The sequence below is a fragment of the Phoenix dactylifera genome, unplaced genomic scaffold, assembly GCF_009389715.1.
Source record: "Phoenix dactylifera cultivar Barhee BC4 unplaced genomic scaffold, palm_55x_up_171113_PBpolish2nd_filt_p 000228F, whole genome shotgun sequence".
Classification (NCBI taxonomy): Eukaryota; Viridiplantae; Streptophyta; class Magnoliopsida; order Arecales; family Arecaceae; genus Phoenix; species Phoenix dactylifera.
In genome coordinates this window covers 26,827-41,076 of record NW_024067733.1, presented here as the reverse complement: position 1 = coordinate 41,076, position 14,250 = coordinate 26,827, and the positions used below count along the sequence as shown (strand labels likewise).

Sequence of the window (14,250 nt, the reverse complement as noted above, 5' to 3'; positions counted from 1 at the left end):
GAATATGCATCAATCTTATTAATTCCTTGGACGATTCATAGACACATACATAATATGAATGAAAAAGATGCTCATTTATTATTCAATAATAATAATGTCAAGTACAAAATTATGTTCCAGAATTAAGAATATGTCAGCGTGATTGGCTTCTAGGGCATATATCTAAGAATCTCCCACTTGCACTAAAGCCAATCAGTCATATATATAAATCCCATCTTCTCAAGGTGGGCTTCAGTCTTCTGCTGACTTAGCTTCTTAGTGAACAGGTCTGCCACATTGTCCGTGGAGTCTACTCTCTGCACCTCGACATATTTCTTCTCTAGGTAGTCGCGTATGAGGTGAAAACGCCGCTCTATGTGCTTGGACTTCTGATAAGATCTTGGCTCCTTAGCTTTAGCTATGGCGCCATTATTATTGCAGCAGTGTGTTTATGGCATCTGATTGCATTACATCTAGCTCTGCAATAAAATTTCTTGAACCAGAAGGCTTCCTTTGCAGCTTCAGAGGCGGCGATATACTCAGCTTTCATGGTAGAATCAGCAATGATCAGTTGTTTGGAACTCTTCCAATTTATCGAACCACCATTGCACGAGAACACATATTCTGATGTGAACTTTCTATCATCAATATTAGTCATGAAGTCTGAATTTGTGTATCTTTCTACCTTTAACTTTGATCCTCCTCCAAAGACCAAGAACAAATCTTTAGTTCTTCTTAAGTACTTAAGAATATTCTTCATAGCTATCCCAGTGCTGTTCGCCTGGATTCGACTGATATCTTGCTAGTGACACTCACAGCAAGAGTTATATCAGGTCGTGTACACAGCATGGCATACATGAGGCTCCCTATTGCCGAAGCATAAGGGATTTTGCTCATCGTTGAATCTTTTCAGATGTGTTTGGGCACATCTTCTGGGAGAGATGAATTTCCATGCCTAAGGGTAGAAGACCTCTTTTTGGAGTTTTCCATGCTGAACCATTTCAGCACCTCCTCTATGTACATCTTTGTGATAGGCCAAGCATCCTTTTTAGATCTATCTCTATGTCACGGTAATCCCCCAAAATATAGGATGCTTCCCCAAGGTTTTTAATGGAGAATTCTTTAGACAACCAGACCTTGACCGTGGTTAGCATGGGAATATCATTCTCTATCAAGAGGATGTCGTCCACGTACAATACGAGAAACACGACAACACTCCCACTAACCTTCTTATAAACATATGGTTCTTCTTCGTTCTTGATGAAATCAAACGATTTGATTGCATCATTGAACGAGTGTTCCAACTTCGAGATGCTTGCTTTAGTTCATAAAATGAACCTTTGCAGCTTGCAGACCTTGTGATCTTCATCACTGGAAGTGAAACCTAAAGGCTGCTTCATATAGATATCTTCATCAAGATATCCATTTAGGAAAGCAGTTTTCACATCCATCTGCTAGATTTTCATAATCATGAAATGCTGCAATGGCAAGGCAATGTTCGAATGAATTCAGCATGGCTACAGGTGAAAAGGTCTCCTGATAGTCAATGCCTTTGCGCTGACTATACCATTTCGCCACTAGCCTTGCCTTATAGGTCTCCACCTTTTCATTCGAACCATCTTCCTTTTGTAAATCCATTTACATCCAATAGGTTACTATACCTTATGGTGGATTTACTAAGGTCCAGACTTGGTTGAACTAGAAGTAGAAGAAACCGTAAGATTAGTTTCAATTAACGAGCAAGTCTAACATACCTTCTGAAGGTGTGTCTGCCTTTTTGTTCTTCAGGCTCTCAAGATATGAAGGATAGTTCCTCTTTTAGTGGTCGTCGACATTGCAGTGGAAACATTTTCGTTTGTCATTAGCCTTTTTCTTTGAACTTCCTTTTTTGGCTTCTTGTCTTTCTTCTGCTTCTTTGCAAACTTCTTCTTCCAAGTAGACTTTCTTTTGGAAGTAGAAGTCAACTCAGTAGCAAGAACAGTGCTCTTTGAACCTTTCAAGGCCCCCTCAGTAGTTACCAACATATTCAATAGTTCAGTCTTAGTGTATTCAATCTTATTCATATGGTAGTTTACTATATAAACTGTCTAAATGAATCAGGAAGGGATTGCAGGATCAAATCCACTTGCAATTCCTTGTGCATGGTCATACCGAGCTTCTCAAGCTCCTCTAGGTCTTTGATCATAGTCAGACCGTGATCATGGACAGACTGCCCCTCGTGCATCTTTGCCTTGAAGAGCCTCTTGGACACTTCAAAGCGTGCTGTGCAACTCTGTTCACCATACAACTCTTGCAGGTGTGCCAATATCTTCCTAGCAGTCTTCATATTCTCATGCTTAGCATTGGAGTTCATTGGACATGGATGCCATGTTGTAGCACTTGACCCTAATGTCATCATCTGTCCATTTTTCATGTGTTTCACACTGATCATCGGTCGGACGTGTTGGTAATCTAGGGATATCGTTGTCGAGTATATAGCCTATTTTCTCGCAGCTCAGAACGATTTTTCAAGTTTTTAGCTAGCTTTGTAATTGTTTCTTGTCAGTCGGTTGGTCTCAAGAATTCGGGTCAGAGGGTTCGAAGCTGACATTGTGATCTGTAGAGAGTAAAGATTCTAATTAGATTTTTTGTACTTGAACTTTATTTGTTTTAGAGACTTTTAAAACAAATGCACCTCCCACTATTTTCTCGAATCCCTCAAACTTCTCTAGTAGAGAAATGGAAACCCTACGCAACTAGAATTTCTAGTGGGTACTGCGGTCCCATCGATTTACATGCCATCTCACCTAATAGTTATTGGCGACACATAAAAGGATGAGTGTACAACTCTTTTACAATGCTTCTCAAGCAAATTGCAGCGCTACTCGGTCTCTAAGCCATGAAAACCTCACCTAATAGTTATTGGCTCCATTTCTTAGTTAAGTAGACCCACCATATAACCGCAGAAATAAAGTTGTCATTGGGTCCTCACCTAACAGTTATTTGCGCCCAACCCTACCTTTACCCCTACAACATCTCATGTCAATAGAGAGGTCCAGTCTCCCGATGCAACTTGCCCACTATGTCCAACCGAGACAAATCAACACCGGAAAGACCTTAGCAACTCTACTATGGTGGAAGACCTATGGACTTAATATTGGGTAATCTAGTCTTAGTGATTGCAATCTTTAGCTCTTCATAGGAGGTAATCGATCAATTGGCCAGGTAAGCAGGTGGAAGGCTCCCCTTACTCGGAGAGTAAGGTCCTAATTAAGTAACCACCTTTAATGTTTTTCTAGATACCAATTAGATCAATTAATCAAGTATGACTAGCTCAATGTCTGGTTCACTCTTGACTGATTGAGGAGGTTTTAATTTAGGTCTCTTTCGTTTGACTATCTACATCTCATGCAAATAATTATCTACCCACTATGCATAAACATAATCATAAACAATAAGGCATAATCACAAAATAACTAGTGATCATGAATCCAGGATGGGGTCATAGTACAAGCACATGCACGTCAATTGGTTAGATCGTCCTCAACTCTTGATTCGATCTTGAGCACCCTAGGTCCAATTGTGATCAACTCTTTGATCCATTTTCAATCAACCTTTGATCTTGATCTGCGCAAGTCGTGCTTGTAGAGGCATGCACTGATCAACCATCAACGTGCAAACACATCACAGATTACTTCTTGAATAACTTTAAAAATAAAATAATAATTACAACCTTTTTTCGTGAGACACGCAGGTCTCTAATACATCAATTTAAGATGCACGCAGGCATCTGAAATCTGATTTACATGCCATCACATAACATCACAGACATCGCAGTACATTTTAGCACATGTAAAAGATCCATCCATGATCATCACCATATGCATCTCATGCATTAAATATAATTTAACTGATTATGTCATCTCATGAGTTGCTGATCATGCAAGATATGATTCTAAATATTTGTAATCACATTAACGAAACAATGGAATCATTAATCTAAGCTTATAAAAATCAGCATGCAGAAAAATCAGCAACCTGAAAATTCTGCATGCAGAAAAATCCAGCAAGCATAATCTTTAAATTTTCAGATCTAGTATGCCTTTAATGATTAATCCTAATCTTAATCTACGCAACTATGGCTCTGATACCACTGTTAGGATCCCTCGCACGCATCAGAAAAATTCTGAACGCAGCTGAAGGTCATGCGCGAGATCCCATTCATCGCATGAACATATTTTAAAACCGATGTTCGTAAATAGATTAGGATTAAAAACTTTTTACATTATTAGGAAGATCAGTTCTTCTCCTTGTGCGGGTAGATGATCATCGCAAATTGATGATCGTGGTTTTTGTTGAAAGTTCGCTTGAAGCCGCATACGCGTTCGGCCTCTATGGGTATCCACACGAGGCAGAAGACCGATCAAAGCTCTCAAATCTCCCCGGGGTGCTAGCTCCCTTGCAGAGATGTCTTTTGATGGCTAAAAACCTCCTTTTGAATCAACTCTTGATTGCCTTTGGGAGGAGGAAGAAGGATGGATGAAGAAAGAAGAATAAGAGCCCCTTGCAGCCTTTTCCTTTACTTTGCGTTGGAAACCAAGAGGAGAAGGGAGGAGGGCCGCCAAGGCTTTCTTTTCTTTTCTTTTGCTTGCGGCTAAGAACCAAGGAGAAAGGAGGGCTCACGGCTGGAAGAGAGGAGAACCAATGCCCTAGGTGCCGCCCCATTCATCTCCTTTTAAAGGCATGTGGAGCTCCTAAAAAATAGGAGCTCCATCCTTATCTCCAAGAGGGGAGCCGGCCCCTCTTTGCATGCCGCACCAAAAGACCCAAATAGAGGAGGGGCCCCTTACGAGTCCTAATCTAATTAGGCTTCAATCAAGATATGAACCAATTTGGGTTTTTCCATGCAAGTCCTAATCCAATTAGGACCTAATTGAATTATGACTCAGTTGAACTCTTCAATCTTAATCCAATTAGAAGTCATCTTAATTTATTTGATTACAAATTAATTAGGACTTAAGAAATCGTAATCCAATTAGGACTTACACAATTTTAGTCTTAATCCAATTAGGACTTTAGAAATCCTACTCCAAGTAGGATTCTAATTTAATTTGAACAAGTCCAATTAATTAAATCCAATTGATTCAATTAAATTGCAATCCAATTGCAATTATTCCTTCTTCAACTCACTATCTCTTAGTGGGTTACACCAATTATCAATCAAATCGATAATTATGAATTATTTGTGATTCCAAATCACAATTCAATTATTGGATCGGTCAATACCTCTAATGTGTGTGACCTCATAAGTTCTATTCTGTCTGGTAGTGAGATATATATTGCGATCTCTATCACAATATTATTGAAAACTCCTTTCAATGGGTTGGAACAATTCCAACTCAACTCACCAGGGATTATCGATCATCAAGATGGTCCCTGTGAGTCTCACCATCCTCTAATGACACCTAGCAGCATGTAATGGCAATCCAGCAGAATGGAATGATGAACCTCTAGGTGCAGTTATCGTGTGATACAGTCCTTTTATCGTGGATCCCTACAAGACGGAGGTCATGGCTAACTCGTCAAACCCCATTGTATGTCATATGTCAAGATTTATTCGACTTAAGTTCGAGAGTGGAAAACTCTTTCTCCACTGTACGTATTGCCCCGGCCGAGGTCTTACGAACTCAGTCTCATAAATCACATGGGATCACTCCTTATCTACCAAGGTCGATAGATTTCTCGTAGGTGCATACCTTACTCCTATAGTGAACCTACTGCAGCCAATCTACACCGCAAGGATCCATATATCTAGAAACCATGTATACGTGCAGTCAAACTACAATAACCTCACTGTGAATAGCCGAAGCACCACAAGTCAAAAGACCAGTCATACTACTGCAACATCAAGCAAGTCACTAACGAGTGGATAGACATCCAAGTGATTTTTTGTTTTGGTCACGCTCAGTACCCTTGTTCTCTAACAAGCTCTTGCACTATCACCTCAGTGTCCCTACACTGTGGACTCGAGTCTCATCCATCCATATGGAAAGCGATCTTTGCACTAATCTCATTGGATCAATCACCATCCTCGTGATGATCCATCGATTAGGAGTATTTAGAAATTAATCACCAATGACAAATGGCTTAAATTCTCAACTCTTGAGAATATGCATCATCATCTTATTAATTCATTGGACGATTCATAGACACATACATAATATGAATGAAAAAGATGCCCATTTATTATTCAATAATAATAAAATTAAGTTTAAAACTATGTTCCAGAATTAATAATGTGTTAGCCTGATTGGCTTATAGGGCATATATCTAACATTATCGTCATGAGAGCTTGTACCTGCTGGACAAAAAGGACAAGCTATTCGTCATCGGCATTTTCCATAACTGGTCGAGGAGGCGGAGACTTTGGGGAATTGTACACAAAGCCATTGGACTCCAGCTAGATAGCCCCTTGGTGGTTGTTTCTTCAAAGCTTCATGGCTTTCCTTTCATTCCTACAAACGATGCCTATATGTTGCCGCTGATCTCGGGATGCTGATGTGGATTGTCTCCATGGACTTGCAAGGCAACATGCTAGGCCCTCTGATACTTAAGTCAGAGAGTTTCCTAGTGGGAAGGAAGAAGAAAAAGGGATAATAATGCTGATATTATATAGTAGTGGAGCATTCATCTTTTATGGAGGACCTTTCGAGTCTTTTTATAGCTGGGATCCCACATGTTCAGCAGATTCTATCCCCAAAACTCGAGGTTGTGCCATAACAAACCACTAATATGGCATAGCAACCTAGGGATGTACTGTAACCGCTTAACATGTGATGAATTGCCGAAGTCACGTGCATGCCTAGGTGAAAGGATCGGGTTACCTCTACCACGAAGTAGTTTTGCTCGGCTCGAATTGGTCGCCGGCTGACCTGAGAGACTTCGGCGCTTAACATGGCATAATAAACCACTAATATGGCATAGCAACCTAGGGATGTACTGTAACCGCTTAACATGTGATGAATTGCCGAATTCACGTGCGTGCCTAGGTGAAAGGATCGGGTTACCTCTGCCACGAAGTAGTTTTGTTCGGCTCGAATTGGTCGCCGAGCTGACTTGGGAGACTTCGGCGCTGTTGGTTGTCTACTTCTGGTCCGGTCTGCTTGTCCCAGTTGCTAGGTCGGCTTAGGGGGCCCAGTCGGAATGCCTTAGAGAATTTCTATGGCGTCTGGGTTGCCCCACGAAGGATGACCTGGACGAATTGGATCGCACATCACATTGGTCATTTGTTGCCCCAGCAATTACTAACGAAGCCTTTCAATGGCAAAGAACATGATGTTTGATATATTATTCTGCTGGGTTATAATATTCGGCATTATATGTTGACCATGATGTTTGGAGTTCGATTTTATGAGATTTACTATTTAAACTATACTGCTTTCTTGATAAGCAGTCATAAGATGCTGCACAAGATTGCTTTCATGAATCAAGTAATCTGAATTGCAATTTATGTGAAGGTAATAGATCCTGTGTTATCATAATATTTTCTCTTGATCCGTCTGTCTTTAGTAGCATTATTTATTGCAATTAACATCTCGTGAAGGTCATTACCCTTAGTACCTTGTCATTTAAGAATTTGTTTTGATGATGTCCCTTACCCTCCATAAATAAGCAACTGAGCCTCCATTGCGCTGGAATATTTGGTAAGGGCTCATATTTAGCTTAAATTGTATTTGATATTTTGATTTCCTTGACATTTGCAAGGGTCATCCATTTTTTCTTGAACAAAGTTGCTTGAATTTCATCCTTATCTGGGTCAACATTACGTGCAAGGCCTCAGTTGCTGTACTTCAAACCTTGCCTCAAGGTTTCTTAATTTAAATATCTACAAGATTCAAGCAAATATGAAATTGCATAAGCATTATTTACTCTTCATGATTGTGCTGTTATGTCACAAATGAACTTTCTTTCATCTTTCACTGTTTAGAGAACTACATCTGAGCTCAAAGTTTCCATGGTGGATTCAATTTTGAAATTGCACGTACATTATTTACTCTTCATGATTGTGCTAATATGTCGCTAATGATTTTTTTTTTAATCTTTCACTGTTTAAAGAACTGTGTCAGAGGTCATCGTTTCCCTGGTAACATAAATTTCCTCTCCCATATTTATAAATGTTGCCTGCATATTCTTGAATTTAATTTTGCTTACATTTTTAGATTAAGACAAATTTGTTTGGATTTTGGTCTCAAATTTCAGCTTTCAGATTGTCTGTACCTCGTACCAGAATATTTATATTCTTCAATCATTTTTGTATTCACTTGCATAAAGTTGTTGCAGAGAATTGCTTGTTTCCATTCGGTTTGGTGAACCTGGATGGCAATGGTCAGGCAGCTTCCTTCCTGATTGCCTTGGAGATGCTCAAGTGAAAATGCGAAATTATGTTTCTGGTGCATCAAACATGGTTCGAGTTGAAGTACAAAATGCTGATTTGGCCATCAGTGATGAAAATCTCATCAAGAACTCTAATAGAAATAATGGGACCCAGCTGATTCTTTTATCTGATGACAAGACTGGCTTTATGCCATACAGGATAGACAATTTCTCGATGGAGGTAATTAACTTTCAAGTCATCTTTTCATACTGAAATTTGTTATAATTTATTTTCTAATTGTTAAAAAATGTTCCGTTCCTCTCATTGTATGAAAGGTTCTTACCAAGGTTCGCCGTACCAGTATCGGTAGGCGTACCGGTTGCCTACCGGACTGGTACGGTTTCGGTTCGTACCGGAACCGGTTGGTACGAACTAGTCAGCTCTTTCCTGCTGGAGCCGGAGAAGAAGAGAACGAGAGAGCGCGGGAAAGAGAGGGAGGGAGGAAACCTGTGGCCGCCATCGGAGAGCCGCGGAGGGGCGGCGGAGGTCGAGGGGGGTCGGGGGAACCCGCGGGGGCGCGGCAGAGGCCAAGGCTGCGGCCGCATCCCCTGTTTCTTTCGAAACAGGGGATGCGGCTTTTTAATTGGAGATTTTAAGTGAAGTCGGCAAATCAGGTGCTGACTTCACTTAAAAATCTCCGAATTAAAAAAAATTGGATTAAAAATCAAAAGAAACAGCGGACGCGGCCCCAACCTCGGCCTCCGCTGCGCCCCTGCGGGCTCCACCGCCCCCCGCGGCTCCTCTTTCTCTTCGTCTTCTTCGTCTATTTAACATCAATGAAATATCAGCTGATTGTCATGTCTCCTTTCACTTATTATTCTACTTTGGTCTCTTTTAGCTGGGGTATGAGTTGAACACTCCAAGTATAACGAATTATCAAACGGTAATTGCTAGAAGAAGGTTGCTAGAGAAGTTCTTAGGAAATCTGCAGTTGTATGACATTTAAATTGACAATTATGATGGTCCGGTAAGCCTGAAGCTAGTTAATACAAAGATATCTTGCTTCATGGAATAGCCAAAAAAGTAAGAAGACGAAGAAGGAAAATTTGATGGACTTGTAAGATTTGTATTTTGAAACTAATGATATTTTGAGTTAAAAAAGAAGTAAAGCTAAATGTGCACCCTACAAGGATTTAGATAATATCTTGGTCTTAAATGATTAGGAACAACTCTACATCAAGGTTAGTATCGAGCATACCAACTGTACTATACTTTACAAGTACCGAATCTGGAAGTGGTACGAGGGGCATACCGACATTCGGTACGCTAAACTGAGTACCATACTGGACGTACTGACACTGTAATAGGATGGTACGCAAAGTTCACCGTCTTGGTATCAGACTTCGTACAAGTGCCACACTGGCACTATTGGTACAGTACAGTATAGAATCTTTTCGGCATACCAATTATGGTACGCTTTCTGTACCGAGTTCCGGGTACCGAACCGATATGGTATGGTACGGCCCGTACCGCCTGATTCGGGCCGATATGGTGAAATATGATGGTATCGGTACTGAGTATGGTATCGAGATGGTGAACTTTGGTTTACATGTTAGCTATAGGATGAGAAAAGGGTGGCAATAATGAGATATTGGTGCAAAATAAAGAGATTACATATGGATAAATTGCTTATTACTAGAAACTAGGAAATGTACTTCAAATCACATTTCATTTCTATATCAAATACACATTGGATATCAATACTTCTTGGATACTTCTCAAATATGTGTTCAATACTTGTGTTGAGTGCCCTACTTTTTAGAAATTAACAAACTCCAGATCAAGATTTGCTGTATAGTCGGTATCGTACTGTACTGGCATATAGTCTTGTACCGTACCGACATTTGATACGTCTCGCCATCTTGTACCGCATACCAACACTATAATGGGATGCTACCGGTCTTGGTCTGGTACCAAGATGGCGAATCTTGCTTCAAATGTCAGATATATTGGTATGTTTTTCTGATATCTTTAATAATAAGGGAAAGGACATTTTCTTTCCTTTTTTAATGTGGATCTTTTGATATTGAATGGTCTATTTTGGACTGTATGATGTTAAATATTGAAATATGATATATGAATTGAGGTTTATAGATTTTAATGATGACTAGATGATGAGCTTCAAGATTATCATATAAGCAAGGTTCGCCGTCTCGGTATCGGATCTTGTATCGGCACTATCCTATTACAGTGTCGGCATGCGGTACCATAGGACATGGAAAAGCATACCGAGTGTTTGTATGGTATGAGACTGCATACCAGTTTGGTATAGATATGGTACAGTATGCTCGGTATGGTACCGTATGAACTGATACAGCTCACCTTGATATAAAGTGTGGATTATATTATTTTAATATTCTGTTGTGTTTTATGGCTTCTTTTTTACATGCAAGCATATGTATATATAAAGTATGGATTATATTGTTTTACATTTTTTGTATTGATATCCATATCTCATATCTTGGGTCCATGCTTCGTGGGTTATAGAAACAGAAATGGCTCAGGAGAGCATTGTCCACATAGATAGGACAGCGGAGATGGTGAATATTGTTGGAAGAAGAAAAAGCATAGCATGAGGAATAGACCTTGGGTTCCCTACACATCAGCGCCTCTTTTTCATTTGAGTGTTGAATTACCAAACAAGGATGAAGGTGAGGATACTCTGCAGGTTTTGTTCTGTGATTGAGCAAGGGAAGTTGCAAAGGTTAGGGGTGCACATGCTTCACAGGAATAATCTCAAAGGAAAAGTAAAATGAATGATAGCTTGTTTCGTCTAAGAATTGAATTTTACACCATAATGCCTGACCAACCAATGAGAGCATTGTACCTTTTCTATGTCACACATTGACTGTTGGGAAGATTGCATGATATGTCAACTAGTGGAAGAACACTAAAGATTGTGTACAAATGTAAATGCAATTCATAGGCCTTATTGTACAGGATGTGAAGCATTTAAACAACTTTTTAGCATAAGGATATATAACAATTTGGCTAATGTAACTACTTGTGAGGGAAAATGAATGCAGCTTAGTTAGTAGGTGGCCGTTTTTTGTTGTAATACCAATTGCTCAATAAAGAAAAATGGTTAGTCTGTGAACTGGCAAGGCTTGCCAACTGAAGTAATGTCAGCATCCCATTCTATGTCACCCAACCTGTACCAATTAATTAGTCCTACAGTATAACTCAAGCCACCTAGCAGTGCCATTGAGTCTAAACTATCAAATATCTAGGAACAACAAGGACATGGCATTTTTATCACACTAAAAAAAAATTCTTTGTACACGTTTGTTGGATGCAAATAGACCCATTAAAACGTAGCATAGAGCTCTCACGCTTGCTCACTTTTCACATTGGTTTATAGTCACATCTGATTGGAAAGGATCTGATCTAGATAGGAAAGGCTAGCTGGAACATGTTATTGGGTTTCTTAGCCCTGAATAAGTATCCAAGATGAACCTAGGGATGATTAAGTTCATTCACAACCTCTCCCAAGATCTACCCAATATCCAAGGTTTATTGAAGATCATAGAGGCTCCCCTTGTTGGTGTCCTGGGGTTCTGAGGGACAAAATTCATTTAAATCCATTCATAAGTACTATAAATTCAATCATAAACACCACCTTGTGATTAGCCTAAATAGGCTTGTGTTGCAGTATGCCCTAATCCATATTACCAATGGATGTGGTTTGCTCTCGTTTGGAACAAGGACCTCATCTAGAATGGCTAGCTTGGGTTCCTTGGTCCTATGTAAGTACCCAAGATCAACCTAGTGCATAGTTCTTGTGAGATTAAACATAGCTTCCCCTATTTAAGCCTTAGTACCCTCATCAGAATAAGGGATTAAATTCATTCAAATCTATTCAGGTGTACCACAAATCCAATCTCAAACACCATGATTGACACATGATTAGCCCAAATAGGCCAATATTGGAACGCCCCCTACTTCACATCAATCATAGATCGAGTCTACTTAGATACTATTTGGAACATGACCTCACTGAGAACTAGTTGTAAGGTGTTAAGGTTCCTTGATCCTGTATAACTATACAAGATCTACCCAGTGCATGGCTGATATGGGATTAAATATATGCCTCCACGGTTCAGGTATATTCAATCAAAAAGAAAAGAAGCAATTCTTTGAATCCCTTCAACTCGGATCTCTAAAAGAAAATAATAAAATAGTAAGAATCCAAGTAGCATCATTTTCCTGACCAACTCTTTGAAGATGCTTCTCATCTTCAGGATGCATCATTTCCTTGATCGACTCGCTGGATAGCTCGGGAGACTCGAGGATTGAATCGGTGGTTTTAAGCAACCATGCTGGCTGGTAAATCTCCAGCTCGAGAACTGGAGATGAAGACGGAAGCGATTGGGAAGTTGATGGTCCTACTGCCTAAGGAATGGGGGTTAGAGTCTGCACCCGTGCGGGGTACTGATTCGAGAACAGAAACAACCTCATTAATTGCCGCTAGTGTTTGAGCAAGCTCGGTGGCAATGGCAGGATCCAAGGTCAGATCCACAGAGACTTCCGGAATAGCAACTAGAACCTCCTCGGAGGCCCCTTTAGGAACTACCTCCCGAGAACCCTCAGAAATAGATGGACGAGTGAGGACAAAGGCGGTCACCTCCACCTCGGGTTACACTACTTCAGCGGATCGACCCTTGGCTTGAGCGGAATTAGCTGAACTTGGGGCCGTGGGAAGCTCAGCAAGGGGTGTAGCAACTACCTTCATCTTCTTCTTCCTCGAGGGGCCAATCTCACTCCCACCAAGCTTTCTCTTGTGAGAAGTGCCCTTGGCGATCTCAAACATCAGCTCCCTGAGGTCAAATTTTATCCCTACGAAATAAGCAGTGAGTCGGTACAACACATGGAGTTTTTTCGGCGTATTAAGTGTCGGTATGTCTCCTATATCGGGTGCTGGTACCGAACCGGTATGGTATAGTATGCACCGTATCGCCCGGTTTGGGCCGATATGGCAAACTATGATGGTACCGGTATAAAGTATGGTACCGAGATGGTGAACCTTGGTTTACATGTTAGCTATAGAACAAGAAAGGCTTGGCTATAATTAGATATTGGTGCAAAATAGAGAGATTACATATGGATAAATTGCTTATTGCTAGAAACTAGGAAGCAAATGTACTTAAAATCACATGCCATTTCTATGTCAAATACACATTGGATATCTATACTTGTCGGGTACTTCTCAAATATGTGTTCAATACATGTGTTAAGTCTCCTATCTTTTAGAAATTAATAACCTCTAGATCAAGATTTGTCGTTTCATCGGTATTGTACCATATTGGCATGTAGTCTTGTACTATACTGACATTTGATGTCTCGCCATCTTGTACTGTACCACTTACCGACACTAATGGGATGGTACCAATTTGGGTTTGCTACCATGATGGTGAGCCTTGCTCCAAATGTCATAGGTATATTGGTATATTTTCCTGATACCTTTAATAATAAGGGGAAGGGCATTTTCTTTCTTTTTTTAGTGTGGATCTTTTAAAATTGAACGGTCTATTTTGGACTATGATGTTAAATATTGAAATATGATATATGAATTAGGGTTTATAGATTTTAATGATGACTAGATGAGCTCGGAAAAGTTGTTATCATACAAAGCAAAGTTTACCATCTCGATACCGGTCGCTGTATCGGTACCATCCTATTACAATGTCAGTATGTAGTATGATACGAGATGGAGAAGCACGTCGAGTATCGGTACGGTATGAGACTATATATCAGTTTGGTATCGGCATGGTACGGTATGCTTGGTACGGTACGGTATGGACCGATACAGCGAATCTTGATATAATGTTTGGATTATATTATTTTAATAGCCTACTCTA

The 14,250-nt window shown here is 40.1% G+C and overlaps 1 protein-coding gene across 5 annotated transcripts in view; it reads left to right on the top strand.

Annotated features, from left to right (window-relative positions):
* Positions 1–14,250, top strand: part of LOC103723626 — a 111,315-nt gene that overhangs the window by 80,279 nt on the left and 16,786 nt on the right. For 4 of the 5 annotated variants that reach the window (XM_039117452.1, XM_039117454.1, XM_039117453.1 and 1 more), the window contains one exon: positions 8,290–8,572. In XM_039117452.1, the coding sequence (XP_038973380.1) occupies positions 8,290–8,572 (283 nt within the window). The remainder of the gene's footprint in view (positions 1–8,289; positions 8,573–14,250) is intronic. The other variant, XM_008814589.4, reaches the window with a different exon arrangement.